Source organism: Rana temporaria, chromosome 4 (genome assembly GCF_905171775.1).
Source record: "Rana temporaria chromosome 4, aRanTem1.1, whole genome shotgun sequence".
NCBI lineage: Eukaryota > Metazoa > Chordata > Amphibia > Anura > Ranidae > Rana > Rana temporaria.
In genome coordinates this window covers 258,583,814-258,609,767 of record NC_053492.1, presented here as the reverse complement: position 1 = coordinate 258,609,767, position 25,954 = coordinate 258,583,814, and the positions used below count along the sequence as shown (strand labels likewise).

The following is a 25,954-nucleotide window of genomic DNA, read 5'->3' as shown; positions in this document are numbered from 1 at the left end:
TTACTATTTTTTTTTTTTTTTTTCAGCCCTTAGAATTACTTTGGCATTCTTTAGATGAATGGTTAGTGCTTATAGCTGCTGAACTGACTAAAAGCAAGATGACATCCACCAATATTGCCAGCCTTTTGCTGAAACAAAAGCCAGTGAATCAACACGATATTTCTATAGCTCATCAGTCAGACTTTGGAGAAGACGGGAGCCCAGAGCATCTTTCAGTATCACCAAGCACAGGACACTTTGCGAGCTGTGAACAGGAAGCTGTTGCAGATGGTCAGGACGTTATCTCAATGACAGCAAATAGGCTCAGTGCTGTCATTCAAGCTTTCTATATGTGCTGTTCCTGCCAGATGCCTCCCGGGTAAGTATTTTCCATTCATCTGCATCGAGTATAAAGTTTGCTTGGATGTTAAAACATTTATTAAAAATCTTCTTTTTTATTGTAAATTTAACTTAACACGCATGTCTGTATTATTTGTAAAAATATTACTGTAACATCTAGCTGTTAAACTCAATGGACAGCATTTTCAGTATGCATATGTTGAAATTGTTTGCAAACCGTTACTAGCATTTTGAGTCGAGGAAAAGTCATGTAATATAGTTTCAACTTGTTGCTTCTGAATGTAACTGGTGAGCCAATAAATTGTAGATCATTTTGTCTCACCAATGATCTATTACTAAGTGAAATCGGTCAGATAAGGGAAAGCTTGTATGTTTATCCAATGCCACAGATCTCTCTTCCACACTTCTGCCCCCCCTTCTTTTTTCTTTTTCTTCTTTTCAGATAACTAAAGTACACAATAAGTAAACTCTTGCCGCCTTTGGCTGTATTCACATTTGGGCATCTTAAATTGCGGGCAGGTTTTCCGTGATTCTGCCCACGATTTTCAAAACGCCCAGGTGTGAATGACAAATCATACATTTCAATTGCCATTCATTTGAATGACATCTAAAAATGCAGTGCAGTTCTGCCACAATTGTTCTATGATAAATTGCAATGCTATTATGGAAAACCACATCGCATGAAGCTTGTCGCCCAAAAAAGCTCAGGACCTTCTTTTAGGTGACATGCTTCATGTGGTTTGCCATGATTGCAGTGCAATTTATTTGCATGGCAAGCGAGGCAGAACCGCACAGCGTTTTTAGGTGCCATTCAAATGAATGGCATCTGAAATGTGCTTTGTGCAGTTTCATTCACACCTGGGGGTTTTGAAATCACAGGCAGAATCGCTGTGACTCTGCCCACAATTCAAAGTGCCCAGGTGTGAATGCAGCCTTAGGCCTCGTACACACGACCGAGGAACTCGTCGTAAATGAAACATCATTTTCCTCGACGAGTTCCTTGTTAGGCTTGTCGAGAAACTTGACAAGCTTTCTTTGCGTACACACTGTCAAGACAAAATCTTGTCGTTCTCAAACGCGGTGACGTAAAACACGTACGACGGCACTATAAAGGGGAAGATTGATTCCACTGGTGCCACCCTTCTGAGCATGTGCGGGTTTCTATGCATACATGTGAACGTGTTTCTCGTCGAAAACCAGTCCGACGAGGAAATTTAGACTCCCGACGCGAAAAAAGAGAACTTGTTCTCTTTTTCTCATCGAGTTCCTCAACAGTTTTCTTGATGAAAAACATACACACGACCGTTTTCCTCTGCAAAAAAGCTCTCCCACCAAGTTTCTTGATGGATTCTGTCGAGGAAAACGGTCGTGTGTACGAAGCCTGAGAGTCTTAATGTACGCGCTGCCTACACTTTTTTGTTTTCCTGCGGCCAGTGGTCAAAATGTTACTCTCCTGAATGCGATTCTTAAGGAGAGGGAGGTTGAACCTCACCTAATCTAACCGAAGCAGCTCCTAAACACTGCTAAAAGCCTATGTGTACATTGGCACATAGCCTTTTATGGAGTAGTTTAGGTGCTATGGCAAAAAAAAAAAGAAGCTCCTAAACTCAAGTTTAGGATCTGCTAGTGTACATGAAGCTTTACCGTGTAAAACAGCCCATTCTGTTCGAAATTGAAATGCAAGGCAAAATGTATGTGTATAAAGCTAAAAAATAGTTTTTAAATACCCTTTTAAAAGGCAGGCGGTGCTTGGATGTAGAATGCAAATAAGAAAACTGACCATGCAGGGATAGATGTGCTCTCATGCCTAGCATGGTCTCTTTGAAAAGTGAAAGCAGGGGGACTTGCAGGAACATCAGGTATTTCACAAGGAAGCAATACTAAGAGAACAGGATACTTTTTCATATGAGTACATGGTACAGCATGCACATATTAGGAATATGAAATGTTGGGGAAACATACTTTAAAGCTGCAATACAATACACAAATTAAAGTGGTATTAAACCCAAACATTTTATATATTACAGCTTGCTAATCATTGGATGTGATCGCCACATTGGTTTTCTTTTTTAGGCTTGTTTTCCCTCATCTCACCTGGTGATCCAGCCAGTAACACACTTCCTGTCTTAGGGTGTCTGCATTCCGGGTGAAGTAGTAAAGCAGACACCTTTTGAACACCAGCATTGTCAGTCTGGGGAGAGTGTGGTATTAAAGGATTTGGATGGCGTTTACCTTTTTCGTGTGGTAATCTAATCTGACCAGTAACACACTTCTGTATTATGGTGCCTAAAATTTGGATGAAGGAGCAAGAGAGACCTCTTTGGATGTCAGACTTGTCAGTCTGATAGGGGGGAGTGTTAGATGCACTAACAAACTGAAGCCAAACTCTAGCTTTTTTTTTTAAGCACACAGATCTCCCTTGGCCTCTTCCAGATCATATTGACCTTCTGTCTCAAGGCCCGCTTTACCATCTTGCTTCTCAGTCACTTGTTTTGACAGCCTGACTGTTCAACCCCAGGTCTTGAGGGGCTTATTGTATTTGGTTTTCTCCTTCACTGCCATTTTTCTGTACGGCTCCTACGCACCCTAGCTGTCTCTCTTTATGGCTTGGATGTGGTTCATTTTGTACGAGTTTACCTGTCAGCTTGGCCTCCCTTAGATTTTTGGATTCTTTATTATTCCTGAAGGCACTCACAGGGGACAGCCTTCTTCTCCTTCCACCATCGCTAGGTGGGTTTGTCAGGTTATCATTTAAGCCTATTCCCTACAGGATAACGTTGCTCCCTTTTCCTGTTAAGGTTCATTCCACTAGGTCTGTGGGAGTTTCTTGGGTCTTCCAGCATCAAACATCTGTTTCCCAGATTTGTAAGGCTACAAAAAGGTCCTCCATGCACACGTTTTAAAGTTTTTAAAGTTAACAGGTGGATGTTTCACACATGCAAGTGTGCCCGACTTGCGATGTAACTGGTTCATACAGACCTGGGGCGGCCACAGTCTGCATTCCAAAAGGATCCTGTGTGTCTTTGGGTCCGGTTCAGGTGCGAATTCATGCAAAAATTGGGACCTGATTTGCACCTAAAACCGGTGAACAGGGATGCACTGGACCCCATGCTGGGAATACCGGGGCCACACTTATGTGAAGCCGGCCTAAGAACTATGTTTTTTTTTTTTTTTTAAAGGGTATGTAATGCCAACATTTCATATTGCTAATATGTGCTTGCTGTACCATGTACTTATGTGAAAAAGTATCCTGTTTTTTGTATTGCTTCCTTTTTATGTGAAATCACTGGTGTTCCTGTGAGTCCTCCTTCTGCTTTTCTAATAAAAACTGACAGCGCTAAGCAGGAGAGCACATCGTGGTCAATTCTCCAGCTGTGCTGGGAACTTGGCCTGCTCTCCAATGATCAGACTTCTAACACCAAACAGCTTTCGCTGGGAAGTTCAGGGTGCTGCTGTTTCTCTTCCCCCAGCTTTTATGCAGCTGATAACAGAATGTGGTCACTTTTATATAAAAAAAAAAAAATCAATTATAAACACTTCCCCCTTTTTTTTTTAGATCTATACACAAATGTTTTGCCTTTTCATTTATATTTTAAACTGAATGGTTGTGTTACAAGGTGAGGTTTTACATCTAATTTAAACAACTAAATCTTACCATCTCTGCTTCATTGTCCCTAATGCAATATCGGTCTACTTGCAAGCTTTGAAGACCTTCCTTTAATGGCCCATGGAGAATAGGTCACATACAGTATAAACAGTGCTACGACGACTGCCAGCTCTGAAGAGAACCTAAATGTTACCTGGCCAACATATGTTGTAACTTCATGACTAGGTTGCCTGCTCATCTGTGCAAGGGGGTACAGGTAACTGTTAGTGTTGGCACCTTTTTACATTTCTTTAAAGCGGGAGTTCACCCCCAAATCAACTTTCTGACATTAGTTCCAGCATACTGCTAACATCTGCAGTATGCTGTGTTTTTTTTCCGCTTTTTTTGTTATCCGGCTCCGAGCGGGGATCGCTTTCGGGTATGGGCGTTCCTAAGCGAAGAGGAGTTTATTGACGGTCGGCTAAAGCGCGTCACGGCTTCCGAAAATACCCGAAGTGACTCGGGTGTTTACGGCGCCTGCGCAGTCAGCTCTACACGGCAGGTGCAGGCGCCGTAAACACCTGAGTGTCACTTTGGGTATTTTCGGAAGCCGTGATGCGCTTTAGCAGCCCGTCGATCAACTCCTCTTCGCTTAGGAACGCCTACTCCCCGCAGGATTCCCCGCTCGGAGCCGGATAACAAGGGCTCATAAAACGATAAGTAGTGGAAAAAAAAAAAAAAAACCCCAGCATACTGCAGATGTTAACAGTATGCTGGAACTAATGTCCGAAAGTTGATTTGGGGGTGAACTCCTGCTTTAAATATCAGTCATGTAAAACATATGGGGAGTGAAAAGTTCTGATGGCAACAAGAAATTTAATTTGAATGGCCAGTCAAATACAATAATACACTTATTGAGGTAATGCAAAGTTAAAGTGTTACTAAACCTACAACAGTAAAATCAGTCTGTATATGCAGCATAGCATGCTTGTTATACTCACTGTAGCACTTAAGGGGTTAATCCTCTGAATTGTGTAAAAAGGCTGTTTGATCCTGTATGCACAGATCCTCCCCCTCCTGCACTGTCTGTCTGTGGAAAGCCAGCTAACACAGGCAAGGTAACCGACCTGCACATGCTCAGTTATGTCTGTTATGCTGGAGAGAACATTTACTTGTTCTGAGAGCTAGTCAAGTCACATGATATTGACATCACACCTGTGGGCATGTATACAGGCTGTAGTGCAAATCTCATACCTGGAGAAACTGTGCAGTTTATCATGTAACCTGTGGTATACAGGTCATCCAAAAAGGTATATAGTGGCAATATTTTAATGTAAAAAGATTTATCAGCTGTGGATGCACTATTTTCAAATTACTGGGTTTAGTAACACTTTACGTAACCCAATCTGAAAGTGTCTAAGCAAGTGACTATATTTAACTGAGATATGTGTTCTAGGGGGGGGGGGGGGGGTTTATTGCATTTTGCACAGTGTAAGGCTGTATATATTTTTAGGTTGGAGCTGGCTGGATACTGCAGAACCCACCCTGAACAAGATTTACACACCTTCATCTTTATTCAATAAAGCAGAAAGTCTAGTAAATCATTACAGCCAATGGAATTTTTACAATGAAACTACCATTTGCTGGTCTGGCTTCATACACTGAAATATATTGGTTGCTCTAGGTTGTTGCACTTACTCATCGTTTCTGGCATTTGCAGCGTGGTGTTGAAAATGCCTTTTTAAATTCAGTTGTGTACCTGGTGTGCCTCTTTGTCTACTATACATAGTTGACCAGATTGTCTTTAAATCTAATACATATTTTATTTTTTTTAACTACTTTCAGATTGACGTCCCCTCGGTTCATTGAATTTGTATGCAATCATGATGAAGTTTTGAAATGTTTTGTTACAAGGCAAGTTAAATCATTAGGCACGTGTAACATTTTTGTAATAAGTGAAATTTAAATTGCTGCGTAAGAAAGCATATGTATTACTTGCTTAATGGAAACCTTACGTATTTAGGCCTTATTCGGATGTGCATGAGCTATTTTTTGCCGCATGCCAAAATTTGCCTGAAATGCTGGAGTTGGTGCACGGATCCAAATACACACTCTCCGCGTTCAGGTCTATGAACCCACTCCTGAGTGCCGGGCGGATTTTTACCTACAACTGTGCCCGCGCAACTGCTGCATCTGTATCCAATTCCATGAATAGCAAAGGAGAAATGCATAGGCTGCCAACGTTTTAAAAATGCTGCCTGTCTGTTATAATGAGTAGTAGCAGTGATGTCCAAACTACTTATCTGCACACATTCCAAGTCACTAACGTAAAATGTATTGAAGCCATTCAGTATTGCATTTCAGCAAATGGCATTTTTGAAAGGAGGTCAGCACATGTTTAAGATGATAAATGAGACCAACAATTTCACTCTACCTAATAATTCCGTTGTTTAAACATGAGCATATTATAGCTTTCTAGACTACAATATTTTAAATGAGTGGGCTGGTGGCAAAGCATTACAGCAGCTGTCAATGCTTGAGCCTTTCATATTTTCATAGATGTTCCCATAGCAGGATATACAGTGCCTTGCGAAAGTATTCGGCCCCCTTGAACTTTGCGACCTTTTGCCACATTTCAGGCTTCAAACATAAAGATATAAAACTGTAATTTAATTTTTTTTTTTTTTTTTTTTTGAAGAATCAACAACAAGTGGGACACAATCATGAAGTGGAACGAAATGTATTGGATATTTCAAACTTTTTTAACAAATAATAAATATTTTTTTAGAATGGCCAAGTCAAGGTCCAGACCTGAATCCAATCGAGAATCTGTGGAAAGAACTGAAAACTGCTTTTCACAAACGCTCTCCATCCAACCTCACTGCGTTCAAGCTGTTTTGCAAGGAGGAATGGGCAAAAATTTCAGTCTCTCGATGTGCAAAACTGATAGAGACATACCCCAAGCGACTTACAGCTGTAATCGCAGCAAAAGGTGGCGCTACAAAGTATTAACTTAAAGTGGAGGTTCACCCGGAAATGACAATTTTTAAGATTAGATTCATGCTCATTTTGTCAAGGGGAATCGGGTAGTTTTTTTTAAATCAAAGCCGTACTTACCGTTTAAGAGATACATCTTCTCCGCCGCTTCCGGATATGGGCTGCGGGACTGGGCGTTCCTTCTTGATTGACAGTCTTCCGACAGGCTTCTGACGGTCGCATCTATCGCGTCGCGATTTTCCGAAAGTAGCCGAACGTCGGTGCGCAGGCGCCGTATAGAGCCGCACCGACGTTCGGCTTCTTTCAGGCAACTCGTGACGCGATAGATGCGACCGTCGGAAGACTGTCAATCAAGAAGGAACGCCCAGTCCTGAAGATCATACCCAGAAGCGGCGGAGAAGATCGCTCTCTAAAACGGTAAGTACTGCTTCGTTTTAAAAAAAAACTACCCGATTCCCCTTGACAAAATGAGCATGAATCTAATTTTTTTAGGGTGAACTCCCGCTTTAAGGGGGCTGAATAATTTTGCACGCCCAATTTTTCAGTTTTTTATTTGTTAGTTTGAACTATCCAATACATTTCGTTCCACTTCAGGATTGTCTCCCACTTGTTGTCGATTCTTCAAAAAAAATTACAGTTTTATATCTTTTATGTTTGAAGCCTGAAATGTGGCAAAAGTTCGCAAAGTTCAAGGGGGCCTGAATACTTTCACAAGGCACTGTATATCTGTGACCTGACCACCATATGTATAAAAACATTCTCGTTGCAGCTCTAGCCAAACTTTTCAGGCATGGATCTTCTTTCTTGTTCAAGTGATTTGAGCAGCTCCTACAGCCACCCAATCACTTTTACAGAGGGTAGAAGGGGGCCCGCCGCTGATTTCCACCCGTCGCACTGGAATCACTGTGAAGAATGGGAGGAACTTAGTCAAGCACTAAACACGCCTATCGTTTAATGCACTTTTAGATGTGTTTACATTTGTTTATACTAGTGATGTCCCAATACCAATACTACCGAATATCGGTATCGAGCATTTCCCCGAGTACTTGATGCTCCGATGCTTCACCCGATACCTGGGCAGTCGGTGATCGGTGCGGCAGGGGAGTTGCAAGCACTGATCTGCCCCCTTTTCAGCTGTTAAGGTTATACAACGGTGATCGGTGCTTGTAACTTCCCCCCCCAAAGCTGCACCGATCACTGCTGTCCCCCCCCTCTGTGCTGTCCCTCCCCTCCGTGCTGTCTCTTCCTCACCCCCCCCTCCGTGCTGTCTTCCCGTGCCCCCCCCCTCTGTGCGCCGTGCTGTCCCCCCCCCTCCATGCTGTCCCCCCCCCTCTGTGCTGTCTCCCCCCAACCCACCGTGCTGTCTCCCCCTGTGCTGTCTTCCTCACCCCCCCGTGCTGTCTTCCTCACCCGCCTCCGTGCTGTCCCCCCCTCCGTGCTGTCTTCCCACGCCCCCCCCTCCGTGCTCCGTGCTGTCTCCCTCCCCTCCATGCTGTCCGTTTATGAATGGAGAGGAGCTTCTCTCCATTCATTTTAGCTGAGGCTGCAGAGAAAGGGACTGTGTCCATAGTCCCTTTCTCTGTATTAAAGTGGAGATGTCAGAGGTCTGTTAAGACCCCTGATATCTCACCAAAGACCCCCAACAGGGCCGATTATTATTATTTTTTTTAAAATTGCAATAAATAATAAAAAAATATGTAAATAAAACACAGTGACAATCCCCCCCAAAAGAAAAAAAAAATACTGTAAAAAATAAATAAAAATACTGCCACTGTCACATGACATTAAAAAAAATGGGCGAGTACTTGGGAAAAAAAGTATCGGTACTTGTACTCTTTCTCAAAAAAGTGGTATCGGGACAACCCTAGTTTATACCGAAACTCTGCTGCTCCTGGACTCGCTAGCAGTGGATTTTTTCTGTCTCTAAATACCCCTGCATTTAAACACCTCCTAAATGCCTATGTGTACAGTAGGTGTTTGTGATATTGTGTTTTTAGCACGACAGCATCGCGCTGATTCTCGGCGACATGGTGCCGAAATCTCGCCGACATCTCGCACTCACTGGAATAGTGACAGCACATCCCAGCAAGCGCGTCATAGAAGCGACGGGAGATCCGACTTGGATTCCCGCCAATTCTACACGTGTGCGGCATTTGTTATGAATCCTGAGGGGGAAGTCCCCGCCGGAATTTAAATAAAAATCCGGCATGGGTTCCCCCTCAGGAGCATACCGGGCCCTTAGGTCTGTTATGGGTTGTAAGGAGAGCCCCCCTACGCCGAAAAAAACGGCGTAGGAGGTCCCCCTACAATCCATACCAGACCCGTATCCAAAGCACGCTACCCGGCCGGCCAGGAAGGGAGTGGGGACGAGCGAGCGCCCCCCCCCCCCTCCTGAGCCGTACCAGGCTGCATGCCCTCAACATGGGGGGGTTGGGTGCTCTGGGGCAGGGGGGCGCACTGCGGCCCCCCCCACCTCAGAGCACTCTGTCCCCATGTTGATGAGGACAGGGCCCCTTCCCGACAACCCTGGCCGTTGGTTGTCGGGGTATGCGGGCGGGAGGCTTATCGGAATCTGGGAGCCCCCATTAATAAGGGGGCCCCCAGATACCGGCCCCCCCACCCTAAGTGAATGGATATGGGGTACATCGTACCCCTAACCATTCACCTGTAGGAAAAATGTCAAAGTTAATAAACACACCACACAAGGGTTTTTAAAATAATTTATTTTTCTGCTCCGGAGGCTCCCCCTGTCTTCTTTATTAGCTCTTTTACCAGGGGGAGCTTCTTCTTTGACGTCTTCGGGTGGGTGGGGGCCGCCGTCTGGTTCTCTTCCACCGCCGGGGGGGGTTGCTTTTAAAAAAGCCCCCACCCCCCGGCGGGTTTCCTCCGGCGTCTTCGGCGGGGGGGCTTCTTCTTCCGCTATCCCGACGGGTCTTCTCTGCTATCCGGGGGGTCTTCTCAACTCTCCGGGGGTCTCCTTCTATGTTCGCCGCTCTCCGCTGTTGACTCGGCGCACCCCGGTTCTTCCTCTCGCTGTCCGGTGCCGCCTTCTTCCGTGCTGTAAGTCGTCTTCTCCTTCCGTGCTGTGAGTTCTTCTTCCGTGCTGTGACGTCATGTTCTTCACTTCTCTTCTTCTCCCGATGTTGACACGTCGCCTTTCCTCGCTGCAATGACGGGTGCGCGGCTTGCATCGGATTTATATAGATTTCACAATCCCATCATGCTCTGGTACCTACCCATGTGATACCTACCCACGTGGGTAGGTATCACATGGGTAGGTACAGAGCATGATGGGACTGTGAGGCCTATATAGGTCCGATGCAAGCCGCGCATTCGTCATTTCAGCGAGAAGAGCCGGCGTGTCAACATCTGGAGAAGAGAAGAAGAATACGTCACAGCCCGGAAGAAGAAGAATACGTCACAGCACGGAAGAAGAAGATAGACGTTCAGCGCTGAAGGAGAAGGCATCGGACAGCTGGAGGAAGAACCGGGGTGCGCCGAGTCAACAGCGGAGAGCGGCGAACATAGCAGAAGACCCCCGGAGAGTGAAGAAGACCCCCCGGATAGCCGAAGAAGACCCCCCCGGATAGCGGAAGAAGAAGCACACCACCCCCCGCCGAAGACGTCGGAGGAAACCCGCCGAGGAGTGGGCGCTTTTATAAAAGCGACCCCCCCCCGGCGGTGGAAGAGAACCGGACGGCGGCGAAGAGCGGCCCCCACCCGAAGACGTCAAAGAAGAAGCCCCCCCTGGTAAACAGAGCTAAAGAAGACAGGGGGCGGCCTCCGGAGCAGACTAATAAATTATTTTAAAAACTCTTGTGTTGTGTTTATTGACTTTAACATTTTTCCTCCAGGTGAATGGGTAGGGGTACGATGTACCCCATATCCATTCACTTAGGGTGGGGGGCCGGTATCTGGGGGCCCCCTTATTAAAGGGGGCTCCCAGATTCCGATAAGCCTCCCGCCCGCATACCCCGACAACCAACGGCCAGGGTTGTCGGGAAGGGGCCCTGTCCTCATCAACATGGGGACAGGGTGCTCTGGGGTGGGGGGGGCCCCGCAGTGCGCCCCCCTGCCCCAGAGCACCCAACCCCCCCATGTTGAGGGCATGCAGCCTGGTACGGCTCAGGAGGGGGGGGCGCTTGCTCGTCCCCACTCCTTTCCTGGCCGGCCGGGTAGCGTGCTTTGGATACGGGTCTGGTATGGATTGTAGGGGGACCCCCTACGCCGTTTTTTCGGCGTAGGGGGGGGTTCTCCTTACAACCCATAACAGACCTAAGGGCCCAGTATGCTCCTGAGGGGGGAACCCATGCCGGATTTTTATTTAAAATCCGGCGGGGACTTCCTCCTCAGGATTCATAACAAACGCCGCACACGTGTAGAATTGGCGGGAATCCAAGTCGGATCTCCCGTCGCTTCTATGACGGCTTTGTCTCTACCGCGGCAAGCCAGCTCGGCGCTGGCTCCCGCGATGGGGCTCGTAGGTGCTCAATCTCGCCGAGAAAGGGAGCGAGATTGACACAATATCGCGTGCACCTACTGTATATGGACACATACTGTAGGCTAACAGGCAGGGACATTTAGAGGCAGAAAAAAAACCACCAAACACCCCTAACAGCATTAAAAAATGTCTAGTATGCACGAGGCCTTTAAGGCTATAACCCCTCACACCTGCTCCCTTACATTTACCATCCTCAGGAGAATGGATGTCTCCTTCCTTTCTGCTATAATTTTGCTTGAATTGGAAGAATTTTATGCTTTTAACAGCTCCTGGTAGATTCATGCTGGATATTGGAAGTCTCAACAGTTACCTAATGAGCTCAGAATTTCTCAGAATTTTGTATACTGGTGATCTCTCTGCGACGTTCATCTGTTGTCCAATTATTCTTCCATTGACCCTATTTGTGTGAATAGAGGAATCCTTTTTTTTTTTTTTCATTCAGACTGCTGACCAAATTAATAAAAAAAAAAAAAAAAAATGCAAGACCAGCTTTACTTTTCAGATCTTATTCCCATGGATTTTTCTCATGTTACTGTGGCTCTCAAATGTCATTATGTGAGAATAAAATGTATGCTAATATCGGTTTTAACAGTTTTCCAGAACAAACATATAGAAAAATTTGCCCAACAGTCACCATTTTTTTTTTTCGTCGGAATTTACAAAAAAGAAACACTGTTAACAACATGGAAATATACAGTAAAACCCATAGGTGCCCTTAATATATTTAGTAATATACCCATGTTGACATACAGTATCTCACAAAAGTGAGTACAAGCTTCACATTCATTTTTGAAAATATTTAATTATTTTCATGTGACAACACTGAAGAAATTACACTTTGCTACAATGTAATGTAGTGAGTGTACAGCTTGTATAATAGTGTAAATGTGCTGTCCCCTCAAAATAATTTAACACACTATTAATGTCTAAACCGCTGGCAACAAAAGTGAGTTCACCCCTAGGTGAAAATGTCCAAATTGGGCCCAAAGTGTCAATATTCTGTGTGGCCACCATTATTTTCCAGCATTTCCTAAACCCTGTTGAGCATGGAGTTTACCAGAGCTTCACTGGTTAAAAATAGGGTAAATATTCCCACGCTACTAAATCGATGAGCTCTTTACCTGTTCCAAAGCACTGGAAGGTTACTCCAAAACTGCAAGAAAAATAAACAATAGATGTGTGCTGTTAAATATAATCGCTAATAAATGAATAAATAATATTGTGCTACGAATGTGAACTAAAATCCAATACATAATTAACTAGTTGCCGACCAGCCGCTGTCGTGTTACGGCGGCAGGTCGGCTCCCCTGCGCGAGAGCCCGTAGATATACGTCGGCTCTCGCGCAGACCACTAGGGTCTTGGCAATCTTATAGCCTATGCCATCTTTATGTAGAGCAACAATTCATTTTTTTCAGGTCCTCAGTTTTTTGCCATGAGGTGCCATGTTGAACTTCCAGTTACCAGTATGAGAGAGTGAGAGCGATAACGCCACATTTATAACACACCTGCTCCCTATTCACACTTGAGACCTTGTAACACTAATCAGTCACTTGACACCAGGGAGGGAAAATGGCCCAATTTGGACATTTTCACTTAGGTGTGTACTCACTTTTGTTGCCAGCATTTTAGACAATAATGGCTGTGTATTGAGTTATTTTGAGGGGACACCAAATTTATACTGTTATTCAAGCTGTACACTTTCTACTTTACATTGTAGCAAAGTGTCATTTCTTCAGTGTTGTCACATAAAAAGATATAATAAAATATTTACAAAAATGTGAGGGGTGTTCTCATTTTTGGGAGATACTGTAATTGCCATGAAAAATATAAAAATGTAATTGCATGTGCACATTGAGAATTAAGCATTAAAGACCATGTTTAAATATAAAAAAAAAGACAAAAAAGAAAGGCAGAAGAAAATGACATGGGCCTGTTGACAAGATGTCCAATAATATATAAATAAATATGGGTTTTAAGGTCAGGTAGGAGAATTCTAGAAAAGTAAAGTTGCAAAGTCAGGATTTTTCAGAAAGAATATCCAGGGGAGCCATACATCTTGGAAATGAGAATATCGGCTGTGCAGCTGCCAGCTGCGCCGATGGTTCTTCCATACTCCTAAGCTTATTTTATTCAGTTATCCATTCTATTATTGAAGGGGTGTGCTGGGATTTCCATTATCTCTGAATTATCGCCCTGGCAGCCAATAAAATCCTCCTAACCTTTGAGACAGATTCTGGGAACTGAGTGTGGGCACTCTCTGAGGTAAATACGCTGTATATTTTAAAAACATTGTCCCAACATGGGCAGAAGGCAGGGCAACTCCACCATATATGTTGCATGGTACCTACATGGGATAGACATCGCCAACATTGGTCTGATGTATTTGGAAATATTTTGTGTAGTATCTAAAGACCGTGATGCCGTCTCGTGATGACTGTAATTTTGTTCCTGTATTTTACTCACAACAGAAGAGTTACGAGTCCATTTACAGAATTTACGAACTTTTCTCCTCAAAATTAACTCCTAGCTCATTTTCCCATTCCACAAAATGAGAAGGTTTGTCGTAAAAGATCTCAGTTAGGAGAAAATGGTAGAGCAAGGAAACCGTATGTGTATGGGGGTCAGGTTGTGTCCATAAAGATTCAAAAACAGTAAGGGGATGATGATGATCACCTCCCGTTTTTAATAAATTCTAGAAGTTATTAATACGATAGTCACCTACTTGAGTGATAGGGCAAAAACTCATTCAGTTGTTTTAGGCCGGTTGAATCTGTAACGTCAGTCATTGGGAAATGAATTTGAGAAGTAGCAAAATGGGGAGGAAGCTTTGATCACAACCCTGATGAAATTTTAATTCTTGGTAGAATATAATTAAGCACATATGATTAGTCCAGGTAATTAATTTCGAGGTACAGAAGGGGAATAAGGACAGCCCTGTGAAAACGAAGTAAGCAGTGGCAGATCCTGTGTTTGTGTGTGTTTTTTTTTTCCCTGACAGAGTCCTGTTAATGGCAAATGTGTAATTTTTAAGTACCAATCTCTTAAATTGATTAAAAAAAAAATGTAATTCACGATAAAATATTTTCTTATGTTTTCAGAAATCCCAAAATCATATTTGATCACTTTCATTTTCTTCTGGAGTGTCCAGAGCTGATGTCGAGATTTATGCACATCATAAAAGCCCAGGTGATTTTTAGTTAATTTTGTACTTACTATAATTTTGTAAATTAATTCTTGTATTTGACTTACCAAAGATTTGTAATACTTGAATACTAATCTAGTTGAAATCTAATTTGCTAACCTGCTTAAAGTCTAATTATTTAATTTTATTTATATTGGAATTTACTAAACATTGATATATATATTCTATAAATGGATGCCCTCCATGGTAACAGGATTTCGATTCATAAGTTTGATGTATTCAGGTCTTCGTTTTGGCAGGCACACAGCTTTTTCTTGAGAAGCGTCGACCCAAATAAACCACACTTTTGAATGTTCTCTCTTTTGCCAAGTCCTGTGTGTAGTGCACCTACTTATGGATTACATTTCAGCAATTTAGAGTGTGAATTGGCTGTTTCTGATACTGTGTGTGTGTGTATATGTGTATATGTATATGTATATGTGTATGTGTGTGTGTGTATATATATATATATATATATATATATATATATATATATATGCAAGAATTTTGAGTATAGCCTCCTATACATAGGGTAGTAATCAATAGGGGTGTACCATCATCCGGGAAAGTATATAACAACAAAGAAGGGCGGGGCAAGAGGGAAAGAGGGACAATAGCTGAAGTTGGCCCAATAATGTTCCCTCCCCCTAAAATTTAAGGACTGTCTTGGTACAGTAAAAATAGCATACATATAATTTAAAAAGAAATTTATTACATAAAGAATTGTACAATAAATACATGATTAAAATTGAAAAAACAGAGGCCTAAGAAAACTCGAGGCAATTTCTGTAATTAACAACAATATGGAATGATCTGAGTCTCGACTAGTTTCGTGGTTTAACCACTTCTTCAGGAGAATCATTCTACAAAACAATACAGTAAAAATAAGACAAGAAAATTGGTAGACAATAATTCAGCTGAAGATTAATATAAACATTAAAGTTTGATTGGAACTGGCTTACCCGCCATATATGGTGGTCATGCGTGGCACCAAACCGCCGGAGCAATTGACCCTGTGCGGTGGACTGGGGGGAATATGCGAGGATCTTCTAGGGGGGGCATAATGTGAAATAAAGGTTAAGGCGAGGAGCACTGGTGGAGTGGAGGGGACCACCAAGTGAAGGGGAAGCAAAAGGGAGTGAGGAGTGAGGTGGGAAAGGGGAGTGGGGGGTAAGGTGGAAAGGGGGGGGGGGGAGACAAGGGGGAGGGGGGGGAAGAAAAGGGGGGGGGGAAAAGGAGGAAGGAGGGGGGAGAGAGAGAAAGGAAGGAAGAGAAAGGGAAGGGGAAGAGGGATGTGAAGGGTTGGGGAGCAGGTGTAGATGAGGAGAAGGGGGAAGGGGAGGAGGGAGGGAAAAATAGTGGAAAAGGGACAAAAGGGAGGGGGAGGGAAGTGCAGGGTAGGGATGGGGTGTGGATAAAAAGGGGTGAAAAAGGGTGGCGCCAAGGGAAGGAAGGAGAAGAGTGTGAGAAGGGCAGGGGAAAGTGGGGGGAAAAATGCCCATCACCTAGGTTAGATGAATTAACACGGGAGACAATGAAAAATTAGGCTCACCGATAAATGGGGATGGATTGCCAAAACAAATGATAATAAATAGTATTGCGTGGGTAGAGGCATGATGGAGGTAGGGGGTAACCAAATGCAATGGTAAATAAACATACAGTGGGTAAACGGTATGTGTAAAGATAGATATTGCAAACCAGATGACTGTGGGAAACAGGTTGGTTAGCATCTATGGGTAAAAACAAGGGGATTGCAGTAGTGGTTACAGTGGAGACTTACATGGCGAAAGTGCCAATAAGAACCGGGGCCATACCTCTGGGGAGCCGCTCATAGGTTAGTAGCAGTCTCCAGCCTCTACCCCGCATAATGGACATATCCATGGAGAGATCCTTGCGTGCTCATCCACGGGCGGAGGCCCGTTAAATGAGCTCCCCAACCTGGGGACGCCAGACACGCCGCCGGAGGGCAGCGCGTGTGACGTAACCAGGTCAGTTTCTCCACGTGACGCGGGTGCGTGATTGACGCTACCGCGCATGCGCGTTCGGCCCGAGCTACGGAGCCATAAGCCCAGCACGGGGAGAACAAGAGGGGGTGACAAAGGTCACCCCCGCCAGGAGAAACACAGGTCCACCGCAGGGGAACAATCCGGACGGCAACGGGCCACACTGAATCACCGAGGGTTGCCAGTAGCAAAATAAAAAATGAGCATAATAAAATAAAATTATGGATATAAACAAAGCAATATGCAATGTAGGGGGGAGGAGTATATCCCCCCAATGTTCGATTACCTAATGTGGGTAAAACATATGAGGAGATGGTCACAGAGCAAAGGCTAGTTGGTCATAGGGACTGTAAGGCAATGTAGGACTGATGTTAGAGCAGATACATAGCATATATATATATATATATGTGTGTGTGTGTGTGTGTGTGTGTGTGTGTGTGTATGTATGTATGTGTGTATATATATATATATATATAATATGTATGTATGTGTGTGTGTGTGTGTGTGTATGTGTGTATATATATATATATATATATATAAAAACTCTTGAAACCACTTTAGAAAACCTATAACCCTGTACCCTGTGTCATTTGTAAAATAAATATTTATATACAGGAAATGTAAAAGAAAGATGTGAGGTTTTTTTTTTTTTTTTTTTTTATCAAAGATTCACTTTTATCGTTTTCCTTTTTAAAGGAATAATTGCTCTTTCATGATTAAAAGGACAATTGGCTTTTAATCTTGCTTGTGCCCTGTAGCTTGCAGTTCTGAAATAACCAATTCTATTCTACGTATACAGTCCAAAGCTTTCCTGAAGTGGATGCTTGCAGGCACAAGTAAAATGCAAAGAAATGCTAAGGTGGATTTCAGGCTTTTTACATTGTTGGTTTATTGAAAATGGGCTTCTTTTGCATATTTGTTGAGGTTTTTTCCTTGCTTATCAAAACAGGGCTTACCAATAATAGCTGCAAACTTTACCATTTTTTTTTGTGGCATTTCTTGGCATGGGTTGATCATTGGAAATGTTCCTGTTGTCGAAAACTAATAAAAGTACGGGAAATTATCCCAGAATGTCTCATTGGTAGATTTCCCCTCTTTTCTGTTCCAGAGACAGCTCAGCCTTTTTGTATTTCGCTTCACTTTTAGATACTGAAACAGTGGTCACTAGGATGAAACGGAGAGGATGAATCTCCCCAGTGGAGACATTGACAGCATTAAACATCTGATAGGGATGAAACTTAACCATTATAGTTTCCTTTTTAAAGGAATAATTGGTCTTTCATAATTTAAACTACTGTTGTGCTGTGCTTTTTATCTTGCTTGTCCGCAGTAGCTTGCAGTTCTGAAATTAACATTTCTATTCTATATAGTCCAAAGCTTTCACAAAGTGGATGCTTGCACTCACAAGTAGAATGCAAGCAAATTCCTAAGGAGGAATGTCGGGCCTTCTACAGTTTTGCTGGTTTACCGGAGATTGGCAACAACTAAAGAGAAACTTGTGGGATGAGACACCAATTAAAGCTACTTTCCCTGCAAAATACATAATATTTAATAGAAAGATGAATCAAAAATGCACACACAATTTTTTGCACACATCCCATATGTCCAACTGCCCTTGTAAAATAGGAACAACATTGTTTCATACAAATACTCAATGTCCCCAAGCTGCAAGCACAAACCATCTCTAATGTGTATTGCAACATACACATTGTATACATAGATACAAATAGTGAACTACTTTAATACAGTAAATTGTCAACTGAACAAATGGTAAATCCCTAGTTGGTAAGCAAGTCGGCAAAAGTGGAAAGCCAAACCCATGTAAGCCTGACAAAGTGAAGATATAAATCAGCAAGGCCAGTCCATAAAATAGAGGCACATAGCTGATTAGTAAGCAGCCACTACAGTCTTTCTTACAGATTTAAAGAAAAGCTAGTCTCGCCTACATATAGCGGGTTTATTTAGGCCCTTTTCACACTGAGGAGTTTCTCAGGCGGTTTAGTGCTAAAAATGGCACCTAAATACCGCCTGAAAAACTCCTGCACTGCATTCTCAATGTGAAAGCCTGAGGGCTTTCAAACTGAGGCAATGCGCTGGCGGGAGAGAAAAAAATGTCCTGCAAGCCGTATCTTTGGAGCGCTCCTTCAACGCTCCTTCCCATTGAAATCAATGCTACACCGCAGTATTTCCCCCGGCAATGCGCCTCTGCAGACCCTTTTAGCGGGGGTTAATACCGCACCACTAGCGGGCAAAATTCCACAGCAATTCCGACGGTATAGTGCCGCCATTTTTATCAGCGCTATACCGCCACCGCACGTCCTGCCCCAGTGTGAAAGGGGCGTTTAGGCATTTTTAGCATTTCATAGCATTCCCACAGCTGCAAGCAGTTATCGCGGACATTTCCATATATACTGCTTTCAGTTTCTGCATCAGCTGTGCAACAGATATTCAAATAGTATAGTTGTAGACCACCTCACGCTTAACTCGCATGCTCATATGTGTAAGTGCTTCGGGTGCTCATTGATGCTTCCTCAGGTTTCTGTACAGTTACAGATTGGCCTCGGGCACAAGTTCACCAGGAGCCCAACCTTGATGGTTTGCTTGTTTGCAGCCCATAATCCAGCCACATGCGAAGGCGGGGCACCAAAATGTGACACTAATGTATTTTTTTCCATTAATAGAACTTCATCAGGATGAAGTTGAACCTCTTTTAGCATTGTCGTTGATATTTTTCCATGTTTATTAAAGCAGGCCTTATACATAATAGCTGCATGTTTGCTGCAGTTTTTTTTGTGGCATTCCTTGGCTTAGGTGGTCACTGAAAATTACTATTTTTGAAAACTAATAAAAGCAAGGGAAATTCTCTCAGACATGTCACTGCAACAGGAAGATTTCCCCTCTGTTCCAGTGACAGCTCAGCCTTTTGGGTTTCCCTTCACTTTCAGATGCAGAGACCGTGGTCATTAAGACAAATAAGAGAGTGAATCTCTCCAGTGGTGGACACAGACATTCATAAAAACCTGATGGGGTTAAAATGTTTCACGTAGTGTTACCTTGATGTTTCGAACAGCCCCTAACCTTAAAGGATAAGTTCACCTTTGGGAACATGTTACATGTTCCTCCAGATTTTAGTGTGGAACATGTAACTTGTTCCCAGTGCTGCCGCCTCTCCTCCCTGTGGCAGCAGTACGAGAAGAAGTTCCCCAAATTAGCTGTCATTGTAACAGCGTAGCCTTGTGGGACTTGACCCACACGGCGTGTCATTCAAACACACAGCTCTGTGTGTGAATGAACTACAAGCCCTGACATCCTTAGCGGCTGTCAGCTTGTAGTTCTCATTGAACTACCATGGCCATGTGGAGCGCTGTGGTAGTTCATTGAGTCTTCCTGTCAGCAAATAGACAATAGCAAATGTACAGGCAAGCAGATACATTGACAGTGTGTAGGAGACCTGCATGGCATGAGCGATATGCTGATCACTGCTTTGCAGGCTCCTACTACAAAAAATTACGCATTTTTTTTTTTACCTGCTAAAAGATGTGCATTCATTATTTTTTTGAACATTAAAGTGGAGCTAAAGTCCACAGATGCGGACCACCTGTGCTGTGACATCTCCTTAATGTCTTCTGGGTGGCTGTGTCTTCAGCCTCTTGATTGCTTGACTGGGAATGACCCATGTGTTTTGTATAATACAAACGTATATACTATTTAAAATGTAACAAAAACATACTATGATCTATAAATATAGGGTTTGGGCCCCTCTTGATCCAGCGATGTGCATGCGAGCCTCAGCTGTCCTGGGTGTCTCTCCCCTCATTGGCTGAGACACAGCAGCGGGAGCCATTGCTGTCAATCACAGCCAATAAGCTAATGAGAAAAAGGGGGCAGGGCCAGGCTGTGGTTCTGTGTCTTATTGACACACAAAGCAGGGCTCGGTAGTGAGCTTGCACCAGTGCCCCCGTAGCAAGTGGCTTGCTGTTCGGGGCACTGGTTAAGGGAGAGGAGCCAGGAGCGCCAGCGGAGGACTTGAAGAAGGGGATCATGGCTGCCCTGAGAAAAAGCATTGTACAGAACAGGTAAGTGTAATGTGTGTATTGTATTTATTTTTTATTTTTTTTCTCAAGAAAACCTTTAGAATCACTTTAAAGTGCAAAACACAGAGGGCTGTATTATTATTATTATTATTATTATTATTATTATTATAATTAAAAAAAAAAAATAATATTTATAAAAGACACAAGATGCAATCTTCTTTTTGCTTAAAAAATTTTTGCATAGATAATTTAAGGGCAGTACATCGATCGGGGTCTGTAATTTACAGAAATACATCCTTGTTTTTTCTTTTTTGTGTTGCAGCCTTTTAAAGAACGTTGCGAGTGGTTTTATGAACATCTACATGCTGGGCAACCAGATTCTGATATGGTTCATAGACCTGTAAATGAGAATGACATATTGCTAGTTCATAGAGGTATGAACCATAAAGCTCCTTCTTTAATCCAGAGATTTTGTTTTAACAAGAATGCAATTAATTTTTTTACATATTTAGATTCTCTTTTTAGGAGCAGTTGTGAAGTGGTATTTAAATCAAACTGTGAAAAACTTAAGCAAGGTATTGCTGTGCGTTTCCATGGAGAAGAAGGCATGGTATGTTCAAATTTGTTATACTTTCATGGTTTAGTGTTGATATGTATGTAAAAATGTATTCAATAAAGCAGTAAGGCAGGGAATAAAATCTATTTGATTTAAAAATCGGGTTGGTAGGTCAAATCGATTCATATTTTAAAAACTATTTTTTTTAGATGTTTTTTTTTCCCCAAGGACCCGGCGCTAAGAATCCTCCTATTACCGAGTGCAGACCCTCACAAACGACCCTCCTGTCTTGATAGTCTCTCTGGGGTGTGCATGGGAGAAGTCAATCCGCAGCGATCCTGGGAAAAAGCCATGAGGCCGGACACCGTGTAAATCAGTGATTTTTTTTTTAGGGGAAAAATTCGCCCAGCTCTAAGCAGTAGTGAGCATTGCTTGTTATATTGTACCTACAGGCAAGCCTGTAATGAGGCTTACCTGTGTATGTACAGTAAATATCCCCTGAATATGCACTTTTTAGGAGACATTTACTTGTGTAGCAGCCGGTGAGATCACACTGCACTCTCAATGACATGCTGTCCATTGAGAGAACTGTGCTGTGGTAGTGACGTCATCATGGCTCAGCCATTCATACGGTCAGAGCCTGCGAATTCGAAAGACCAGGTGAAGATGGATTCCTTTTCAGCGGAGACAGCATGCCACTGGAGGGATCAGTTTTTTAGTTAAATTGATTGTAAAATAACAAACATGTTATACTTGCCTACTCTGTGCAGTGGATTTACACAGAGCAGTCTATAGCCTCCACTTCTCTGGTCCCTCTTCACTGCTCCTGGCCCCTCTCTCCTGTTGAGTGCCCCCACAGCAAGCCGCTTGCTGTGGGGGAACCCCTGCCAAAATGCAGCTCCATGTCTATCCAGACACAGAGCTGCCCGGTTTTCTCTCTCTCTCTCTCTCTCTCTCTCTCTCTCTCTCTCTCTCTCTCTCTCTCTCTCTCTCTCAGCGAATTGACTGACGATCGAGGGACTCGTGGACCTTGCTGAATTGGGATGGGGCTCAGGCAAGTATTAAGGGGGCTGCTGCACACAGAAGGTTGGTTATCTTAATGCTTAGAATACATTAAGATAAAAAACCTTCTACCTATACAACCCCTTTTAAGTCTGCCATAATGCGCTACGTACTAGCACATTATGACATAAGCCTGTGGGGGGGGGTCACTTTTTTTTTTTGTACTGAGATTCTGAAGTAGGCACCACAAAGCCTGCATAATCAGTCTGTGATCTTCAAATTCCAGTGCTTCATTCAACATAAGCCCCTGAACCCTTATAGAAGAGAAAGCATTCACTAACGAACTAACGAATGGCAGCTTCATGGCATTTTGGGCATGTTTAATGCATGGGTTACCCTAAAGCCTAGAGTTTAGAGAGCTTCTGGCACACAATAAGCAGTATTTTAAGATGACCAAGGACATGCTGGGAGCTACTGGTGCCTTGTTTCAGACACTCGGCTTGTTTTAGCAGGTTTTGCATGTGATTGTTGTTTTTTTAAAGGGAATAGGGGAGATTGCGTATTTATAAAGCGGTGAAATTCACCAAACATTCAAGGTAATTCCAGATCAATTTGTTTTAGTATACAGTAAATGATTCACTGAATGTCACATCCACAGTTTCATAAATATGTTTTTATAGACTATAGTAATTCTATAAAAAAGTTCAGTTAAGTTGGATAAGATTATCAAAATAATTTCTCATAATTTTTGTTTGGGGAGACAGCCAGATTTGCGCATTACAGAATGCTTATGTTCCTTCTATGCATTGCTAAACGTGCAGTATTTGTATGTCCCTGCTTCTTCCCACAGTGCAACTGTATAGATTTCTGATTTCCTTAAAAGCACTCCTTATGTTCATAATATCTTTTCTCAATCAGTGTTGATATAAGGAATATGGAACTACAAACAAAACATTTTCTAGTTTCACTTTAAGGCCCCTTTTACACGGGTGCTTCGATCAGGTCCGCCTGTCAAGCAGACCAGATTGGATACCCCATTCACCTAACCTCCCAATTTGTTGTTGGGCAGTTTAAAAACTGCAAGTCTCAGCAAATAATGCACTACATGCTTTTATGCAGCTTCTCCATTGAACCAAAAAAGCACCAGTTTGCATTTAAAAAAAAAGATGTGTACACTTCCCACAGGAAGCTATGTTAAATGGACTGTAGTGCGTTTCTGCAAAAAGCACTAAAAAACGCATAGGTCTTAAACAATGCTAAGAGACAAAGCTGCTGAAATAAAACCGTTACCTACAAAATACTAAAAATCGAAGACCAAACTGCTAAAATATGACAACATGGTTTACTGGAATAAATGCAACCCCAAGAACCAAACTGCTGAAATTAGACTGATTACTGAAAATGTTGAAGAAAACTAAAGCCGTGTACAGACGATCGGACATTCCGACATCAAAACCGTGTTTTTATTTTTCCGACGGATGTTCGCTGAAACTTGTCTTGCGTACACACGGTCACACAAATGTTGTCGGAAGTTCCAAACGCCAAGAACGCGGTGACATACAACACTACGACGAGCCGAGAAAATTGAAGTTCAATGATTCCGAGCATGCGTCAAATTGATTCTGAGCATGCGTAGGATTTTTGTGCGTTGAATTGTGTACACACAGTCAGAATTTCCGAAATACAACTTTTGTTGTCAGAAAATTGGAGAACCAGCTCTCAAATTTTTGTTGTCGTAAATTCCGACAGCAAATGTCCGATGGAGCATACAACAAGCTCACATCAAAAATTTGTTGGAAATTCCGACCATGTGTACGCGGCATAAGAAGCCAAATTGTTGTAATAAGACCAATTGGCTTTTTGAATAAATAAATGCAAAAGCCTGATTTTATTTTTTATTGCCTTTTTGCACATTTTATGTGTGAATGAGACCCAAAGAAAGACCTCATTTACAGGGCTTTTGCTTGTTGGTATCCGCTATAGTATTTTTCTTTTTTTTTTTTTTTCCCAATCACTATAAAAATAAATATTTTGTTACATTTATATTTCTTGTATTTTATCAGCGGAAATAAACTCCCAATGAAGTACCAGTAGGGATAAGCTTGCCTTTTTTTGGTAAAAGTTCTGGTTTGCATATTAGAAAAGATGTGTAAAATGGCAACCTGACTTGAGGGTGGGTCCTTGCATTTCATTTAGGCTGTCATTTTACAGAACATTTAATTAAGTGTAGTGTCCATAATTTATTGAAATCTGTAACGCAAATAAAAAAAGTTCCATCAAATGTGATCAGTGGATCATAAATAATCATACATGTCATTTTCATTGAACTATGTGTAGCCTTGTACGTTGAAGAGTTTGGAATTTTGACAGCAATCACAGCAGAATCCTAAACTCACCATCTGATTTAATTTCCCCTTTTTATTAGTGATTATTTTACAATTTTTATATACATTTTGTATCCTAGGGACAAGGAGTTGTGCGCGAGTGGTTTGACATATTGTCTTCTGAAATTATCAATCCTGATTATGCCCTTTTCACACAATCAGCAGATGGTAGGTAATCAAAAGCTATTAAAAAAAAAAAAAAAAATCACTCTGGAGATGCACATGCAGAGAAGATGCTTTATTCTAGTCCACCTTTGCACCTCAAACAATAGAGAAAATGTGCTGACACATTACATTTAGATATCTGCTGAACTTCTGAACCATCATATCCTGCTATATTTTAATGTAATTATGTTTATGTATTTCAAATTTGCTTTAGTTCTCTTGTGTGGACAGGGCTTCCTAGCATGCATTGCTTTTATGCCAAAGCTGCTGTGATGCACTGTGTATGATGCTGTTCATATTTTACAATCCTTTAGGGTGATTCTAAAGGTAATTTTAAAATGTATCAATGTATATTTTGTTGTAAACTGCATCGAACAGAATATTTTTTTTTAACTCGTGCCACCTGCAACACTTAAAGTGGTGTTTCACCCTAAAAACAAATTTCTAGCATGCCATCAAGCATACTGGCGCGATCTACAGTACACCTTTCTTTTATTTTTTGGCGCAGTACTTAGTTTACTGCCGTAGTGAAGTTTCAGACTCCCCGCGGGGAATGGGCATTCCTATGCACAGGGAAGATGATTGACGGCCGGCTATGGCGCGTCATGCTCCCCGAAGATAGCCGAAATAGGACTTGCCTCTTCACGGCGCTATACGGCGCCTACGCACAGACATCGGAGCTGACTGCGCAGGCGCCGTGAAGAGGCAAGTCCTATTTCGGCTATCTTCAGGGAGCGTGACGCGCCATAGCCGGCCGTCAATCATCTTCCCTGTGCAAAGGAACGACCATTCCCCGCGGGGAGTCTGAAACTTCATTACGGCAGTAAACAGTGAGTACGGCGCCAAAAAATAAAAGAAAGGTGTACTGTAGATCGCGCTAGTATGCTTGATGGCATGCTAGAAAAAACAACAACTTTTTTTTAGGGTGAAACCCCACTTTAAAGTGGTTGTAAACCTCAGACATTAAATATGAACAAAGCATATCACTCTATAGTGTGCACTTGTCTCAGTTGAAAGCACTAAGTGGAATTTCTGTCTGCTGCTTTGTTCCTCTGCTATCAGCATGAGTCACTTCTGACATCAAGAGAAACATTGTGACGGGGAGGGATCTCCAGCAGATTGAGAGCCTTGGCTCTGTTCCTGTGAGTTGAGTGAAGGGGTGTGTTTCTTCCCTCCAATCAGCTCTCAGAACTCTCCCTGTAACT

The 25,954-nt window shown here is 42.7% G+C and overlaps 1 protein-coding gene across 2 annotated transcripts in view; it reads left to right on the top strand.

Moving 5' to 3' along the window:
• Positions 1–25,954, top strand: part of HACE1 (HECT domain and ankyrin repeat containing E3 ubiquitin protein ligase 1) — a 161,256-nt gene that overhangs the window by 70,528 nt on the left and 64,774 nt on the right. For both annotated transcript variants that reach the window (XM_040350164.1, XM_040350165.1), the window contains exons 12-17: positions 27–358; positions 5,771–5,839; positions 14,523–14,610; positions 20,965–21,076; positions 21,155–21,252; positions 24,665–24,752. In XM_040350164.1, the coding sequence (XP_040206098.1) occupies positions 27–358; positions 5,771–5,839; positions 14,523–14,610; positions 20,965–21,076; positions 21,155–21,252; positions 24,665–24,752 (787 nt within the window). The remainder of the gene's footprint in view (positions 1–26; positions 359–5,770; positions 5,840–14,522; positions 14,611–20,964; positions 21,077–21,154; positions 21,253–24,664; positions 24,753–25,954) is intronic.